Raw genomic sequence first — 18640 nt, forward strand, 5'->3', positions numbered from 1 at the left:
AAAAAACTACACTCAAAAATTCCCATAAGGCCTTCCGCAAATCCAACCAATGAGCGTTGAAGATCTTAGCAAGGTGAACTCAGTTGGCCAATGAGAAGGGCGGATTCTGCTGCCTACGGCGCCGCGTCGAAGTCCACTTACTTTTCTAGGAGCCTGGTGCCCGGTAAACTAAACTGAGGAGGAATCGGGGGGGGGCTTGAATGTTGGTGGACCCCTTCAGTCCTTCTCCACCTCTTCGTAGACGCCAACAGAGTCCATTGCCGAGACGGCAATTGCCCGCGGTCGGTGCCCAGCCAGCGAAGCGGGAGCCATGCCTGTCCCCGCTGGATACCTCAGCGACTCCCCCGCCGCGGCCTTCGCATCCTCGGCCTCGCTTATTCCGCCGCCGCCAATAAACACGCAGCAGCCTGGTGTTGTCACTTCGCTGCTGTACAGCGGCTCCAAGTTCAGGGGCCACCAGAAGAGCAAAGGGAACTCTTACGACGTGGAGGTCGTTCTGCAGGTGGGGCTGAGAAGCGGATAATTAACTCTTCGGGGGAGCTGTCAGGGTCATTTGGTGATCTGTCAAACGGGCGCTGCGATGATTGACAGCTGGGAAATCAATGAGCGCTGGCCTGTCGTGGAGTAACTCACCTAGCTAGCTAGGGCTGTAGCTAGCAGTGCCTGCTACTGTTTACTAGAAGCTCTGTACGAGCTACAGGGCGACATGTCATTCACGTTATTATAAAAACAAATGCAACTTAATAGAGGTTTAATCTGCATCAGTTGGACGACCACCACAAGTTTTATGGCTGATTTGTGTGAGAGGGAGCTCATAAAATCCCATCACAGCATTCCCAGTTATGGTTACATGAATATGGAAGAAACAATGTAACAGCAATACGAGGTGTCATTCTTTGTTGTTGATTGTGTCTTTGTCTTTTTCAGCATGTCACTATGGAGGACTCTTACCTGTGTGGATACCTGAAGATAAAAGGGCTGACGGAGGTGAGAGGAGTAGCTGCCTTTATTAAGTCACGGACATAAATAATTTAAGAAGAGTCTGGCCACTGCTCATTGTGTTTATTTTAAGCTATGTCTGGCCACTGCTAGTCGTATTTGTGTCCCTTTTTTAAGAGAGTGGTACAGTCCAGGTTCAGGCTTTCCCATTCTAGAGGATGCTACTGCAGATTCAAGCACAGTAAAGCGACCCTGCAACTAAAAAAACCACACAGAACGCAGCAGAAATTGGCATGCACTTCATGATAAGGCTAAGTAACATTATAACTTTCTTGCCACACTACCCAGAATGACCAGAATATGTTATGAAGTGACATATGAAGTCATTTTCTAGATAAAATGAGTCACATTGAACCGCAGGGCAGGTGTAATGCAGGTGTAGCGTCTATATATTGACTTGTTTATATGTGTTCCCACTTGACACAACTGTTTGTCATAACTTCCAGTTTGAAAATAAACTGTAAATAGCAGTATATATTTTCCTCAGAGGTCGTTTTCTATCCGGTGATTTGTTTTGATTGAAAACATTGAACTGACAGACTTACTATTAGCATTGGGTGTGACATTCTCTCACTGACAAAGAGAAGAAAAGACAAAGCGGTATGCATCAGGTCGGCTGCGCCAGAGCAAACAAAAGTCTCAATGCTTCTCTGTTGACTCTCGCAGGAATACCCAACTCTGACCACGTTCTTTGCTGGAGAGATAATCAGCAGGAAACGGCCATTTCTCACTCGGAAATGGGATGCGGATGAAGATGTGGATCGTAAGCACTGGGTAAGCCTACGGTTATAATCATCATGTCGTAGAGCACTTGTGTTGATTAGAATCAATGGTTTATGTGGCATAATCTTTTTTTATTTTTCGTCTCAAGGGCAAATTCCAGGCCTTCTACCAGTATGCAAAGACATTCAACTCGGATGATTTTGACTATGAGGATCTGAAGAACTCCGACTATATTTTCATGAGGTGGAAGGTAAGCCTAAACTGAGCCTGACCATATGTTGTAGGAAGTCACCACTGAACTGCAGCTGCTGCTATGTCTCACTCCGTTTGTCCCCCTCAGGAGCAGTTTCTGGTCCCAGACCACACGATCAAAGACATCAGCGGAGCTTCCTTTGCTGGATTCTACTACATCTGCTTCCAGAAATCCACAGCGACGATCGAGGGCTACTACTACCACAGGAGCTCTGAATGGTAACGCAGCACAGCACTGGTTATTGTGAGGTGAAGTCGAGAAATGTTACAAATCAGCATCAGAAAGTCAATAACAGACAACACGTGCAGCTTTCTGCGGTGTCTTTGTGCCCTGAATTTTGAACGTCTGCAGGAGAACTGCTCAGATGATTAGATGGATCAAGGTTAGACTGTGTGCAACCTTATACGGGAAAAGCACAACAATCTATCCACAGTTTTTGTTGCTTTTGATTTATACGGTCGTGCTGTCTGGTTCTAAGCAATTCACAGGCCCACTTGTACTCTATCTTTAGCGTTTTCGTTTTTTATTTGACATTCTTTGGCATTTCTTTCAACTCCCTCTGCACATATTGGTTTAGCTATCATTACGAATGCCCTCTGATTTCATTCCATTCAATTTTTTATTCTCTTCTCTGACCAAATACTTGGAAGCAGTTTTGTTTCCCTCTCTGATCGCAGAATATCCCTACAGTACGCCATTTTGGACGCCAAGTGGAAAATGATTAACAGCCAGCACTTATAACATACCTTCTATGACACTTGCTTTTCTTCCATTTGGCACCGTATTAATTGTAATGTGTATGTTGTTATGGACTTAATAAGTAGCTTCTTCAGGACCGACTGCTCTTTGCTGCCTTTTACCACCTCTGGTGTGAAACCCTGCAAACCACACATGAAGGAAAAAGCTAAAAATGAGCATCAGTCCAGACTGCAGTTTGCCCTAAATGCATTCTTTCCCTCAAGGATAATTAAGTATTGGCTTTCCAACATTAACATCCATCTTTTTATTCTAATAAACCCTTTCATTTTGGGGTTGTTTTTGGAAAGACTTGCCTGCGGTTGTGTCAAGTGAAGTCAATTTATTCAGATGGGCACATTTTAAAACAACAAATTATATTGGCACAGTTCCCGCAAGGCCTCATGAACCAGACTGAAGAAATAAATGCTTCAGACTCCAAACACCATTGATGTGAACGTGACCAGACTTAAAATTAATAGGCTATGATTTTCCCAAATAAGTGTGTTATGATGGTGCCAAAGGCACCATTGTATTCAGTTAAAACCATTTATTTTATTCTTAAGATTTAAGTCCTGGTAGATTTAGTGACACCTGTGGGTAGCGCTTTACAGCAAACGCTCCTCCAGCTGGAGAAATACAACAGAAGAGCAACTGGTGTATCCGTTTACTCTGCAGCCAAACAAACTCACATAGTTTGAATAAATACATCAGTCAGTGGTGTGGTTTTTTTCCCGTCATGCTGTGAGAACCCTGAATTCATGCTGCCCATGGTGAAAGTAGTTTTCCACACAACAGCAAGGCCCCGTAAAGGTAAAAGTTGGAGGTGTGCAGCCTGTCACCTGCAGCTCTCTGTCGCTGCTCCTATTTGGTCTCTTCTTGGTGACACTGATCCACTGGAGGAAAAAACAGAAATGCTGAAAATGACTGTTGTCTTGTCTTGGCGGTTGGTTGCTTTAAATGTGGCGCAGAGGTTAATATGTTGTGGAAAGAGAGAACCGTAAACAGTGATGCTGATATCAATTCAATTCAATTCAATTCAATTTATTTTGTATAGCCCAGTATCACAACAGAGTGTCTCACAGTGCTTTACAAAGTTCACTGAAATAAACAAGTGTAAGCGAACAAACAATCTAATAAAGAGTCCAGCAGTCGATGAGGCCAATGGATCAGTCCGGTGGATCTGTCCGAGGCATCACCTGCCCTTTATGACCCTCCTCAATGACATAAATGACGCTGGAGCACATGTGTTTGAATCCATTATGGGAATGGCAGACTTGTGCCACTAACAATTCAAACTAATTAAAGCTAAAAAAAAAAGGAGGTAATTGCTGAATGTAAATACATTGAATTGCTATTGCAGAAAAATGCTGGCCATATGTAGTATCCAAAAGGGGTTTGATTTTATTAAAAGTTTCTTCTTTTCCAGCATATGCCATGTGCTTCTAACACGTATACATCTCTAACATACCGTGTGTGTCGTTACACTGCAGGTACCAGTCTCTAAACCTCACCCACGTTCCCGAGCACAGTGCAGCCATCTACGAGTTCCGGTGACATCAGCAGGCATCGTGGATCTTATTTTTGATGGACAGAGACTTAAAGCAAAGCAGAGGTCTGCGGATGCTGCTGAGGAGGAAGAGCAAAATGACTAGGGCTGAGGTTTTGGACTTTAGAGAAGTACAAACTCTTACATGTTCCCAGTAAGTGGACGGACAGCTGATTGACCAGTGGACGGGATTTTGGACAAATGAATGTACGTATGGGTGAGACGGGAAGAAAGTGCAGCTCTGCTCCCTGGCTGGAGTTTGTAAAGTTAGAACCAGCAGCAGAGGCCGGGCGTGGCTCATATAGTGTACCCCTCTCTTCATTTGTTTTAACGTCTGTTTTTTAAAAAAAAAAGAAACGCTTGGCACAGCATCTCAAGACACTTTATAAGCTGAGTTGGGAATTCCCCTGCTTGTTTTTGCTACTAGAAACATTTCCAGCTTTCATCCTGCCGACACAGAGTGAGCAACATAAACACGTTTTCTTTGACTGCTGTTGGACAAGGACTTCTCCGAGGAGTCTGCCCTCATGAACGCCATCTCTAAAGATGTCCGTGGGGAAGAAAAAGCGAGAGAGAAGTTTGGGTTCATGATTATTTTGGGCTTTAATCAGCCCATAAGCTAGAATGACAGTATTTTGTCTTTTTTTAAAGCTAAGCTGGTTCTTTGTTTGCCTGCCAAGAGGATATTTTGTTATTTTACTCTAAGTGATGGACGCAGAGTGGCACTTTTAAAGGCTGTGACACACAAAACGAGCTTTTCCCGTGTTCATACAACAGCTTGGGAGATTACTATCACATGTGATTGCTGTGGATCTTGTTCTGTTAAGTTACATTTGCACAAAGATGGACTATATGTTACTAATGCTTGCAGTCAGGATTTTCCACTCGCGTGCCCTAGTGCACAAGCATCAAGGTGGCAGGTTAAGCTTTTTGACTAGTTTTTAAGGGTTTGACTGTGTTGAAAGGTGGGGGCGATAGAGCCAAAACAATCACACAAAAGTATTAAAAAAAAACAAGAGTATTTTTACCCTGCACTCTGCATTAAACAAAGAGCTTTTTATTCCCTCATGTGTCATTTTAAATTAAGATCCCCACTATCCCTACGTTTATGTCTCCTCGACTATGCAACTCTCATAGCACTCTCCAAACATAAAACCTTCCATTTTCAGAGACAAAATTTTATTCTATCCATATATTATATGAAAAAGAAAAAAAATCTATCTTCATTAAAGGAAATATTTTTGTTAAATTGCCTATGAAAAGACTCCCTAATCATGTTCCCTTTCCATCTGACGGTGCCATCTTTCTAAAGCTTATCAGAGTTGTATTATAACAGATCAGAAGTGTGTTTGTTTGAGAAAAAGCCTGGATTTGATTGATGGTGTGACTGTAAAGAATGCTTTATGGAGTTAAAAAAAAATCATCAAAACACCCCTCACTGTGTCTTGCCTGTTTGATGAATATAACGTGTTTTTACATACCACACCTCATTTCAAAGATGAAAATAAGCTGGGAACTATATCAATTTTGAAATGTGGTGGTGCACTTGCACTGCAGCAGCTGCTTTCTGCTGGGTTTGAAAAGTCACTTTTTACCCTGCACTGCCCTCTGGTGTGTTTAAACATTTCATACAGTCTGCTAGAAGTTTTAGCACGTCGAGTCAAAAGAATAAGAATATAACTGTTGCAAACAGGATTTGCACAAGGAGCACGCACTAACATGGCTTAAAGGTACTGTGCAACTTTAATAGTCAAAAAAAGATTACATTATTATTAAACAGGATGGTGCAATAAAACATATTGCAAAATCTCCGGGCATCATAATATCTGCTCTAGATATAACGGCATATATATAATACATATACCATGCTTCATAGAAAAGCCAGGTTTCAATGAATTGCTGGGGGAGTGGATGACATGAGGAAATAAAGGTTGGTTCCAAATACAGACGGGGAAAAACAATGGTGGACAAATTCCGTCATATAATGTACATTTTCATCAAGTTAATTCAATGAAAATTCAACACTACAATGATGCTATTTTCAGCATCTTGCTCTGGATTACTCACCATAAGAGTTATTTCAGTAACTGCAGGTATCTGGGTGTTAATATACAATTAATTTTCATCCCGCAACATCAAGTACCACCTTTTTGTTGCTCACTAAGTGTTTCATACTGACACTCAAAGCATCCTTGTGCAGCAATATTAGACACTCAGAGCAGCTGTACTGATTCTAAATGGTTTTCATTCCCTGGTTGTCAAATACTGAATACTGAAAGAGACGCACTGTCCCCTGACTGCCACAGGCGTCCGGGGTTTCAGAAATAATAATTTCCACGTACGGTACAAAGGGCAAGATATCTCAGACTAAACTTGGCAGGCTCAGGTTTGCTTTGTTTGACTTGGCTTTGGTCGAACTGTGGTGAACCTGGAAACAAGACTGACATCCTGGTCCAGCTATCAGTATTAAAACATAATTCAGAACTTGTCACTTTGCTTCCTCAACATAAGCGAAGGATCTGTTTATACCATTGTGCTCACTCGAGATAAGAATCATACGTGGTGAAACAGACCGGGCGTCAACCAATGATCTTTGGGAGACAAGATTCCAGCTCTTGTGCCTACATTTTATTTGGAACTGCACCAGTAAAACACATACAGATTACATTTGAACTATGGATATGCACAGTAAAAGTATTAAAAGCACCCTGTGAAAATGCTCCATGACTAAGTAAAAGTATTCAAAACCTGACTTCAGTAAAAGTCTGAGTATGTACTTCTTATCAGTGGAATTTTTTAAAATAGTTTATTTAGTTTATAGATTAGTTTTAGGTTTCATAGTTTTAGATTTGTCTCAACCCAGAAAGGAACATTTAATCAGAAAAAATCAAAATCACTAAATATGGAGATATATGGTTTTAATCTGAGAAAGCAGTAGAAGTACTGCTACTAAGTTGCATAAAATGGAAATACTCAAGTTGAAGTACCTGAGCACATTTACATCCATCCCATGTGTACAAACCTGTCTGTAACACACATGATTTGCATTTTAAAGTATACAACGAAGGACTCACATCGAAGGAACTCAACTAAGACTGTGCACTGTTACCCCAGTAACAGATGTTCTATCATTTGGTGGTAGCCAGCATCATCTTCTACGCTGTAGTGTGCTGGGGCAGCAGGCTGCAGACAACTGACGCTAACAGACTCAACAAGCTCATCAGGAGAGCTGGTTCCGTCCTGGGAGTCGAGTTGGAGTCTGTGGTGGAGGTGTCCGAGAGGAGGATGCTGAGGGAGCTGCTCAGCATCATGGACAACACCTCTCAACCCCTGCATGCCACACTGGCATCCTGTCAGAGCACCTTCAGTCATAAGACCACCGAGGTGAACCACAGGCTGCCACAGGAGATCTTTCCTACCTGTGGCAATAGTATAATATAGTATAAATGTATAATTCCTCCTCCTTCAGCAGGAGGGATACTTAACGGACTCGTTCAATCGTGCGATATCATCATGTGCAATAGTCGTCAAAGGTTTACTGTTTACTCTCAATTCACTTTGTGATTTATCCGTTTCTTGTTTACATTTTGTACTTATTTTATTTAATTTGTTAGGAACTATTTCTCTGCATCCACTTAGACACTTTACACTTTGTACTTTGTATACTTATTTTTATTTTTATTCAATTCCTTTCTGTAATTGTGTATACTGCTTCAACTGTTGTATTGTATTCTGGAAAAATAATTTCCTTCCGGATTAATAAAGTTGATCTTATCTCATCTTATCTCACAGATGATGTGTGTATCTGTACTTTGTGTGAAGCGTGTGTGTGTGTGTGTATTACCTGCAGGCCTAACATGTTGCAACATAACTGTAGTTGCTGTCTGTCCTGCGATGTGGTGTTTCCAGTGAGACGGTCAAACAAACCTTTAACTAAATGACAAAATGTTTGGATGTGTGAGGAGGGAGGGGATGTATCACAGTCTGGCCTGAGGGTGGCAGCAGAGGAAGAGGCCATGTTGTCCTCCTCTGTACACTACAGTGACCAGGACAGCTCAGACCAAACCTGTCTCACCTCTAGCGATGCAACAGCAGGGGCATAAGCCAACACCTGCAAAGCTAAAAGGAACAAAAGTGACCATATTCCAGTTCCTGCAACTTAGCAACTGATTATTAGACAAACATTCAGTCTGAGTAACCACACGCACAACCGCAATCCTGCTTATTAACCACCTACTATTTATAGTGTTACTCTTGGCACAGACACCACCGATTCCCTGCCAGAAGTGTCATTGACAATACGCTTGGATGAAGAGACAGAGGATGTCTTGTGATGAGAAAAGTATTCCTGAAATGCCGTGCAAAGCATCCACACTTTTAACTGCCGTCATTGTCTATATTACTATTACTATAAGACTCTCAAAAAGTCACAAAAAAAAAATGGAAATGTCCAACAAGCATTAGGGAAAGTCGTTTGTCCAGACTGGAATATCTCAACAACTACAGGATAGATTGCTGTGAAATTTTGCCCAGATCACCATAACTGTTTCTCCAGCCCCACAATCGAGTCACATTTTGAATTTGTCCTACATTTTATGACCTGCAACATGACATGCTGCATTATTTCCAGTTGCCGAAGCCAATAGTGATGGAGCTGAAATTAGACAAGAACCGGTCAACCCTCACTGAGTGGAAGGAAGTATCGTAAATCTGTGTGCCGTTCGTGCACTCTAAAAATAGATTAGTGAAAGGTCTGTGTTTGCCTTGTGATCGGTGTTCAGCACAGCATGTTAATTAAACAATTTAAAGCATGAATGTTTGTTTATTAACCTCTGCAGGAAAATACATACTCACCTCATTTATGGTTCGCAACAAGCCTCTTCTTATGGGTGTGTTGAATGTAGCCATTACAGAGGAGTTTATCATTTAAAGGGTTTGCAGTATCACACACAAAAGGTTTTTTTCATTAGTTATATTAGTTATGTTATTAATTTTGTTTTAAATTCACTTCAATTGTAGTTTCCAGAGAGGGTTAGCTTGTTTCAGTCTAGTTTTTATTTTTTGAAAATGTTTCATTTTGGTTTCAGCATTAGTTTTAGTTTATATGCTCTCCATGGTGGCAGAAGCTGCGGCCAGAGGGGTCATGATTGCGGGTTGTCCATCCGTCTGTACGTCTGTGAATGTCTGACTGTCACATTCTTGTGAACATGTTATCTCAGAAAACGCCTTGAGGGAATTTCTTCTGAATTTCTTCGTTAATTATGACAACATTTCGTTTATGACAACGTTACACATAACTGTCTGATAGGATAAAATGGAATGATAACATTTTATGCCCTAAAGGTCAAAGGTCATCTTCGCTGTTGAAAAGCACGTCATCTAATGCCATCACTCAGGAATAGAAGGAGAGATTGTGACCGTGTTTCACATCTGGTGGGATACTGAGTTGGTGACACTGATCTTCCATCTGGACAGACATGATGCAAACTGTAAAAAAAAATAACAAAGACAGCAGTAAGTGAAGGCGTTTAGTCTCAGTGCACCGATGTGACCAAACTGAGAACGACTAAAACTAAATGCATTTCCCGTATATTTATATTTTACTTTAGTTAGTTCTGTAAGTACACTGTTGCCCATTGGAATAATTGTTCAATACCCCCAATTTTGTTAAAGCCTGAATACACAGTTTGCAAAGGTTAATTGTGGTTTAAGTTTCACTGTGATATGTTTGGAAGAGTTTGATCGATAAAGTTGAGAAGATATACACTTTATTTATCAAGAATAAATCACATTGTCACAATCATTTCATGAGAAGAGTTAAAAAAACATTTTATTCCAACTTTATGGGAAACAGTGTATATCCTTTCACTTTTTTTTTTCATCTAGTGCAGTGAATCACATGAGTACTTACAGCACTGCCTTTTATATCATGTGTGACTCACACACCTCAGAGGGTGTGTCAGGTACAATGAATGCAGATAAATTTTACTTTCTACAGAGAAACAAGCGCTGATTTCCTGGCTCTGCCTATAGAAACACAGTCACCGGTTTGTTTACTATTGCTCAGATCAGTTTCCGTCTTCTTGTTTCTCAGAAGCCTCACACCCTTATCCTCTGACTCCACCTTCCTCAGTGCAGTCGCCTGGACAACGTTCAGCCACATCTCGCTATCATAAACTTCACCAACATGGTGTAGCTGAGGTTTTGAATCACAGGTGTTAATTCTTAGCCTTTACAGCTTAACAACATAATTGATCATCTAATCTAGTCTGTGTTTTCTTCCCGAGAAACTTGCCAAATCACTTTGTTTAAAAAAAAAAAGATAGTGACCTCAACTCATTTCTTCATGCTACTAAATCTAACTAAACTGAGACAACTGAGAAAAGTAATTAAACTCTCCAGCTTAAGTGACCAGAAAGCCCAGCGGAGCTTCCCAGCATGCTGTGAGGCAATGCGTTCATGGACATAACATAAATTGTGGTCTACACGGTACATGTCATTAGTGTCACTGTTCTTCACACGGTGTCTACGTTGTTTCCACTTGTTCAAAGTCTGTTGTTGTGAAAGAATACATGTTGTGCCATGAGTGAAGCTACGTGCACAGTTAGTATCTTAACTCCAGTAAAGATTTAACTTACATGACAGCAGTCAATTAAGCTGAATTTAGAGAAATCACCTCTGTGCTGTGACTTTAATATAATTAAGCAACTGTAATCATCCAGTAATGAGAAACGACCCCAATAAAATGTTGATTCGGGCCTTCAAAAGCTGTGAGCCTCCTGAACCCCTCTAGATCTAGTAAGGATAACTTTATTTTACACTTTGTATATACTGAGGATAACCATGAGTATTGCTTCTTTCATGAGATGCCTAAACACGGCCCTTCTCAGCTTTCACAACATGAAACGAATGACCTTCTTTACTTGGAAATTTCGAGGCGATGGTTTTTTTTTCTGCTTTTAGGTGTGTTGTTAATCGTAACTTACGATTTACCGCACACCTAAAAGCAGGCAAGATGGTTTGATTGGTCTGTCAATAGAAGCTAATATGAGGTTTATGTCTCGGCTACTTCTTGAAGATCCATTAACAGTCCTGAACCTTCTCACTCAGCGGTTTTACATCCTGAAGAATTTGGCAATGTTTGCCATGGGCTGAGCAGAAAGCCATAAAGCGTGTTTCATGTCATGTCTTCAGTTTGTGGTCAGCTGTTCTTTCTTTTTTTTTTTTTACCAATCTAAAGGTGCAGGATTTTGATTTGCTCTCTTAAAGGAAATACAGCAAAACAAGCACGCATCGTACTTGCCTGCGTATGATTAAAGCTCAGATACCTGCTGTAATCTGTAAGATGTGACTGCGTATGTGACAGGGGCTATCAGGGAAGCTGTTGTTTTCAGTGAATATTCCTGTAAATGTACAGTAGAGATAAAGGAAAATGAAAGCAGTGAGCCATGCACCTGGACAATTTCTCTGACAGTTTCAAGACAAAGCGAACAAAGAAGTCATTGTGAAGCCAGTCCAAATCAAACAAAATGATGCCCTGTGGCGCGATGTGGGAGCAGTTTTTTATTTTTTGTAAGAGAGGAGGGACGGTATTTTTCGGCACACTGAGCCATTAATCTGGGCTGTAAAATCACTGGCACGCAGAGATCCGCTGCATAGCTAAACTCTGAGCTGATCCCCACAAAGACTTACAGAAATCTTATCATCCATGAACGACTGCAAATGATCCTCCTGAGACCTCCTGAGACGCCCTGATTAACGCACACACACAAATAAGAGAGGAAAAGCTATAACAGTGGACAGAGGAACTTCAGAACAGGAAACGTTAAGTTGCAGCTCATCACATGCAAAAATGAAGCCTTATTCCTTATTCCTGAAAACTAGACCTGCATATTTAAAGAGCTATACAAGAATGATCATATGATTACATTGTCACACCAAATCTGGAAATATTTCATGTTTTAAATGTTTAAATGATGATCATATTAACTAATGAAATTAAAAAAAAAAATATATATATATATATATTTTTTTCTCACCACTTATTATTTGAGTTAATCATGAAGGATTTATTAAGAATATGGTAATTATGCACATTTAAAGATGTTTAGGAACTAGACACAGTATCTTTCAGTCTATTCTCACATAACTTAATGATATTTAGTCTGATTAAAATTCCATGTATTCATATTGTATGGATCATTTGTCACACCAAAAGATTTTGGCAGTTTTTCAGAGGTTCAAAACCAGAATGCTTCAGATCACTTCTCATCCCATCAGATCTTTTTTATTTTTGGGAAAACTGTGGTTGGATTCCAAAATACATACTTTTGCAGAAGTGCCACTTACTATTTTATACTATTTTATACACAATTAGCTTTGTGTGTGTGAGCTAGTAATTGTGTGATCGTGTCCATACAAATAGTCTGTTTTGGGATTGAATATTGTATGTGTTTTGATGGGGTTTGTACACACACACACACACACAGAGCAAACATTATGTATTGCTCTCTGGGCCTTTGCCTGTTCTTTTGCCATCAACACATGCCCAAAAAAATCCCCAGTCATGGTCCTCTTGCCCCATGTGGGAAACCTCATGTGGCTTTACACTCAGGTGTTGACATCTTCTCGGGTTGTACACAAAGCTGGAGAGTCCTGACCTTTTACACCACAGCGGTGTGTGTGTGTGTGTGTGTGTGTGTGTGTGTGTGTGTGTGTGTGTGTGCCATAAAGTCCTGGCGTCACTTCAGACAGGGACTCCACACCCACATCCATCTGATGAGTGGTTGGAATAACCCCCTCCGACTGTCCAATCCTCACTTTGAAGAAACACCTGCCCTCCCACCCAACACACACACACACACACACACACACACACACACACACACACACACACACACACAGACAGCTCTCCACACTAGCTCCTGATAAGGGATATTGCTGCCAGATGATGAGTGTGAAGTGATGGCACGTGCAAAAAAAACTTTTAATTATGGGAGCTGAGTAGTGATGCCAGGAAGCAATTGATGAAGATGGGAGGGGAGCAGCAGGAGTGGATGTTATCATAAATTCTTGAGAAATAAGAACATGTTTACATGTAATCGGGATTGTGTAATAAAATTACAAAAAATAAGTAACTACAATCAGTCTAGATTACATTTGTGAAAAAAATGCCATTAGAGTTATATTGTTGAGGACGACTTTATAGACTTTGTATGATTTTTGATTTTGTCGTTAAAATATGTCAATTTCAAACAGCATCCCACATGTAGAATACACACAGTATACCTGTAGTTGGTGTGCCAGTGATGTTTTAGTAAGGGTAAGGGCCATCTGATTTGACCAAATACTGAGTGTGCAAAATGCATTTTATTTGCATTTTGAGAAAAAAATATTTGCGAAACTCAATTTTTTGTGTGACTGCATCCATTTTTAGTGTAAGGTGCAATATTTACAATATTTAATTCCAATTCCAAACATATTCTGACTAGTTATCATTATTAGTAGTAGTATTATTTATTAATTTATCTATTTTTAGGATCCGGTGGATTGTGTCTCTAGTTTACAAAAAAATCATTTTTATTCAGACTACATTTCAAAGTTATGTGAACCAATGCAGGAACTCCACCAATACCATGGATGAGCTGATATTAAAGGAATACAAGGGAACAAGCTGTCAGTAACAATGCGGGAACTTTCAAAGAATTTATACTTTGGACAACTAATTTATAAAATGCTGCATGACTCAATCAATCAATCAATCTTTATTTATAAAGCACCGATTCATAACAGCGTTATCTCAAGACACTTTACATAAAGAGCAGGTCTAGAACCAAACTCTTTTTTTTTTACAAAGCAAATTGGTGTTATCATCGAAATCTCGGCTTATCAAAGCTTATCAAAGCTCAATGATCCCTACATTCTTGATCATTAATTTTAGTGTTGACAAGATTGGAGTTATGCCATCTAAAGTCTCAACACAGTCTTTAACTCAATCATGACCAATTATCCTAAACTTATGATTCAGTTTCTGAAAATAATGTAAAAACTTACTCAAAATAATGACTTACTCTTTCAGGTTATGATTTTGAGCTACTAAGCCATTATTGGGAGAGAGTGTCTGATTGACTTAAATGGGGTTTTTTCTCCATCACAGTGGCACAAGTGTCCTTCAACGATTCAAATGTTGTTCTATAATTCACCGCTAAGAGAAATAATCAACAGCAGGACCATGGGACATTTCATCTTATCTTACCTCAATAGGCAGCAAAGATATTCTCTCTAAGCTCCCTTTATTTCCTAATTTAACGGATTGTTCCTTTAACGTGTCAGTAGGCTTCACACTGTTGTCGACTTGTTAGTCAAGTCATCAGGCTGGAAGTGAAGAATTAAGCTGCTGGCCACTTTGCGGGTTAAAGTTTTCTGACTGAAATCTTTTTGGGAGGGGTGCCACGTGTTTGTAGGTATTCCTTTCGTGACAGATGCCTTTGTCCCAGACGATCTGCTAGTGACATTGCGTGATGGAGTGATTCAGCCACACCTGTCGGAGCGGCTCCGTCCCTCCAGCCCTCATGCGCATTTCAGTCGCGGCTCCGCCTCTAACACCCCCCCCTCTCCCAGCCCCACCCGCCCCATCAAGGCTTTGCAGAGGTATATTTACCACAGCCCGACTCCGTGAGCTGGTAGACCAGTCGAGACAGGTCAGCAGGGGTTACTGGATCAACCGAGACGCAGTGGAGATGGCCGGAGAGCAGCGTTCTGCGATCAGCGCCCGCATCATCGGCGCCGTCCACAGGGACGCACCGAAACTCAAGGTGCGCTCACACCTCAGGAGCATTTTATGTTTCATTTTTAAATATCTCTGCTGGGTTAGAAAATGTTGCTCATCCTTTTTTTTGTTTTGTTTGCATCCTCTCCACAGATGTTCATGATATCAGTGCTGTGGTCTGATGAGACTGAAGTGGTTGTCTACAGGTCCTTCCAGGATTTCAAGAAATTTCATGTAAATCCAAAAGAAAATCTCAGTGCACTCAATATGCTGTTAACATTGTGGGAATGATATTTAATAAAATTGTATAAAATAACAATGCATTCTTTTTCTCAGCAGAGACAGCTGAAAAAGAGGTTCCCTCATTTGAACCCTTTCCGCAAAAACAGATTGATCCCCAAATTCAGTGGTAAGATTATTGCACCTGTGTGTCACAGTCTGTTTAGATGATCTCCTATAAGCCACTGTGAAGCACAAGCAGCCAGTAACTGCAACAGTTCTCGTGCTCATCCTCTTCTCAGACAATGTTAATGTCTCCTTTCTCCAGGGGAGGCCAGGAGGAGCAGCCTCCAGCAGAGAGGACCCACACAATCCATCCAGCGCATGAAGTTCCTGGATAGCTACTGCGACAAGCTGCTCAAGTGCGACCAAAGTGTGATTCAGAGCTCGGAGGTCACTCAGTTCTTCATGCCCAAAGACCACGACCTGCAGCCGGACTTCACCAAGAACAGGTGGGGCTGTTTGGAGTTCAGCTCAAATGTTTTTGAGATTTTCACAGGAGTTGTGTTTTCATTCGAACTTCTTCTCCCACGCAGCATCATGATCCTGCCGTCTGACGACCTGCCCGATGCCTCAGGTAGAGGAGGAGGGGGTGTGACCCACCTGGGTGCGGGAGGCGTCACCCACCCGTTTGTCACCCAGACGTACCGATGCGTGGCTGCTTATGAGACAAAGGATGCCAAGAACCGGCCGTTTAAGGTCGACCTGGATGAGAAGTTGGATGTCCTGATCAAAGACCCCGCAGGTCAGTGCTGCAGCCGTGGTGCATTCATTGACCTTCTTCTCTGAACCCTGGGCTGCTATTTCTGTCATGCTAACGGTGTGTTTTCTGCCCTCTCCAGGCTGGTGGCTGGTGGAGAACGAGGATAAGCGTTTGGCTTGGTTTCCTGCTCCCTACCTGGAGTTGTGGGAAGGAGTGGAGGAGGATGACGTTGGATACCAACTGGGAGGTGTGATATGTGTACTTGTAGTCACAGATCAGTTTGAACGTGCCAGATTGCACATGCACATAGTACTGATCTCATCTGCCAAGCACAATGGCATAACTGTACTCCTGACACTGGTGTTGAGGTCTGATATCAGTTGGCGTTGATTAGTGCATGCCTGACATACTTATCATTACTGTGAAGCGTAGTTGTTACAAACACTCAGGGGCGCTCTTTAGTCATTTTAATTATGACACTGTATATGTCCTTAATTGATCACATCTCAAGAAAGACTTTAGCTGTACAGCCATGCCTGCTTTGTAGTTTGAGCTTGTCTTATTGTGACTTTAAGGTGCCCTGTACTGTGCCATGAGGAGTTACTCAACCAAGAAGCAAGACGAGGTGTCTGTGTCCATTGGCTCTGTGGTTGAGGTGCTGAGGAAGTCTGACGACGGCTGGTGGCTCATCAGGTATCCCAGTCTTATCTGTCTGCACTGAAAACAACAGAGAAGGGAATAAGGACCACATCAAGAAACTTAACATAGGATGTAAACATAGCTTCCACGTTGTTGAATTTTGATTCAAAGATTGAAATCAGTTCCTTTTATCTTGCAATCCTCTTTTTAGATTCAATGGCAAGGTAGGTTACATCCCCTCCATGTACCTGCAGCCATACAACAACCCACGGGCAGGCTTGTACAGCCTGCAGAAAAAGCTGCATAGCTCCACTCTGAACCTGGCAACCAGCAGGGAACCTCAGGCTTCTCATCCACCCAGCATCGCCGAGGAAAACAGCCCAGGTCAGTCCAGAGGAGAGTCTCAAACACCCGGGCGTCTGCACAAGGCCCAATCTCTCGATGTCCTCTCTGAGACCTGGTCACAACCGAAGATGGACGCCTCGCCCTCGGACAGCCGCACACGCAGAAGAAGCAACACGAGCAACGCAAGCACGGAGCTCAGCTTCTCCGGCCTCTCCTCGAGCAGTGAATCATCCTCCAGTTTAAAAGAGGAAGCCCAGCAGCATGGTGGCAGAAGCAGCAGGCCTCACATCAGCCCGTCCGACCGCCGTGGCTCCAACACCAGCTCCGAGAGCTCTGGATCTGCCACGTCCAGAGGCGCTCCCAGGGTACCACCCAGACCCAAAACCGAGGAGATCCTGTCCCGCTGCACCACCATGACCCGCAAAGCAGCCCTGGCCACCAAGACACGGCTCCATAATCAGGGAGAGTCCATCCACTGCCGCTAGGGAGTTGCTCTTTACACTACAAATTCTGGACTGGGGGCTATATTCTTAATCATCTTTCCTTGTTTACAGAAGTCTTTTTAATTGATCGTGCGTTCATGTAAAATATTTTACCTGTTCAACCCCACAGGTCAAATGTGTTTTATGCAGCATGATATCTTCAGATTTTCCTTTTCAGAATTTTACTCAGTATAAGAATAGTGTAGCTTCAATGAAGCATTAGAAGAGGCAGAAACAGGAAAATGTATGTGACATTGTCATACAGTAGTAAAGAAAGTTTTCTTCCAAGTTTAAAGTCACTTAAAGGGAAATTTAAGTAGATCGCTGGAGTTAAAGGGGTTAAATATTTACGCTAAACTGTATTTTATGTATCCCTATTTCTTCACACGGTTTCTAACACATCTGTGCAGGGCTGCAACTGTTGGATGAGATGATATATTACTGAATTATTGTGTACTGATTATTTTGCCATATCATTTACAGCGCACCATTTACTCCTCATCAACTCTGTTATATTGTACCAGCTTACACTGTAAATAGTTTCTCCTAACTGAAATGATCCTCTGAGCTCCTGCAGGTCAGCTGGTTGTGAACAGCAGCAAAGAACACGTGTAGCAGTGTGAAGGTCCCATTGAAGCCACATCAGTGCATTGAAATCTGATGGCTGTGGTAAACAAGCTGTGGGCAGACTAAAAGGGCTGACTTACGAATATCCTACCGCAGCATGTTCTCATTTAACCACTTCTTTCTGTTTTTGTTTTGTTGCTTGTTGTATGAATGTGTTGTTGCCCCTTCATGTGCAGTATGCACAGCTTCATAACCTGTAAGAGTTCACATGTACGACTTCATGTTTAAGTTTCACGTAAACAGGTCAATAAAATCAAATTTGCACCAAAGTAACAAGATGTCCCTCATTCAGGAGTGTTTAATGACTATAGAAGAGTAATGATAATCTTTATTTATATAGTGTCTTTCTTATCAAGGTTACAATGTGCTGCACAAATGAAACATTAAACATTAAACAAAACATGAAACATTAAAACCAACATTCAATAGCACAAGTATGTATGAGTAAAGTAGGGTTATGAGTTGTGCCTATACTTATTTATTTATTAAAAACTGATAACATGGAGGATCAGTAGTCTGGACACTGTATTGCATTAAT

At 41.5% G+C, this 18640-nt stretch overlaps 1 protein-coding gene across 1 annotated transcript; it reads left to right on the forward strand.

Annotated features, from left to right (window-relative positions):
* Positions 1–42: 42 nt before the first annotated feature.
* LOC139220206 (uncharacterized) lies at positions 43–17478 on the forward strand. The gene is made up of 10 exons (XM_070852276.1): positions 43–502; positions 928–987; positions 1666–1773; positions 1871–1972; positions 2063–2193; positions 4204–4263; positions 15888–16051; positions 16149–16256; positions 16585–16702; positions 16860–17478. Exons 1-10 carry the CDS (start codon positions 311–313, stop codon positions 17476–17478), a joined length of 1662 nt encoding a protein of 553 aa, XP_070708377.1. The 5' UTR covers positions 43–310.
* Positions 17479–18640: the final 1162 nt, after the last annotated feature.

Source organism: Pempheris klunzingeri, chromosome 20, assembly GCF_042242105.1.
Source record: "Pempheris klunzingeri isolate RE-2024b chromosome 20, fPemKlu1.hap1, whole genome shotgun sequence".
In the NCBI taxonomy this organism is placed as follows: domain Eukaryota; kingdom Metazoa; phylum Chordata; class Actinopteri; order Acropomatiformes; family Pempheridae; genus Pempheris; species Pempheris klunzingeri.

Coding starts and splice junctions, on each gene's coding strand:
- LOC139220206 (XM_070852276.1), top strand. CDS start 311: ATGCCTGTCCCCGCTGGATACCTCAGCGACTCCCCCGCCGCGGCCTTC. Junction 988..1,665: donor AGATAAAAGGGCTGACGGAG/GTGAGAGGAGTA, acceptor TGACTCTCGCAG/GAATACCCAACTCTGACCAC. Junction 4,264..15,887: donor GCAGCCATCTACGAGTTCCG/GTGACATCAGCA, acceptor TGCCTCAGGTAG/AGGAGGAGGGGGTGTGACCC.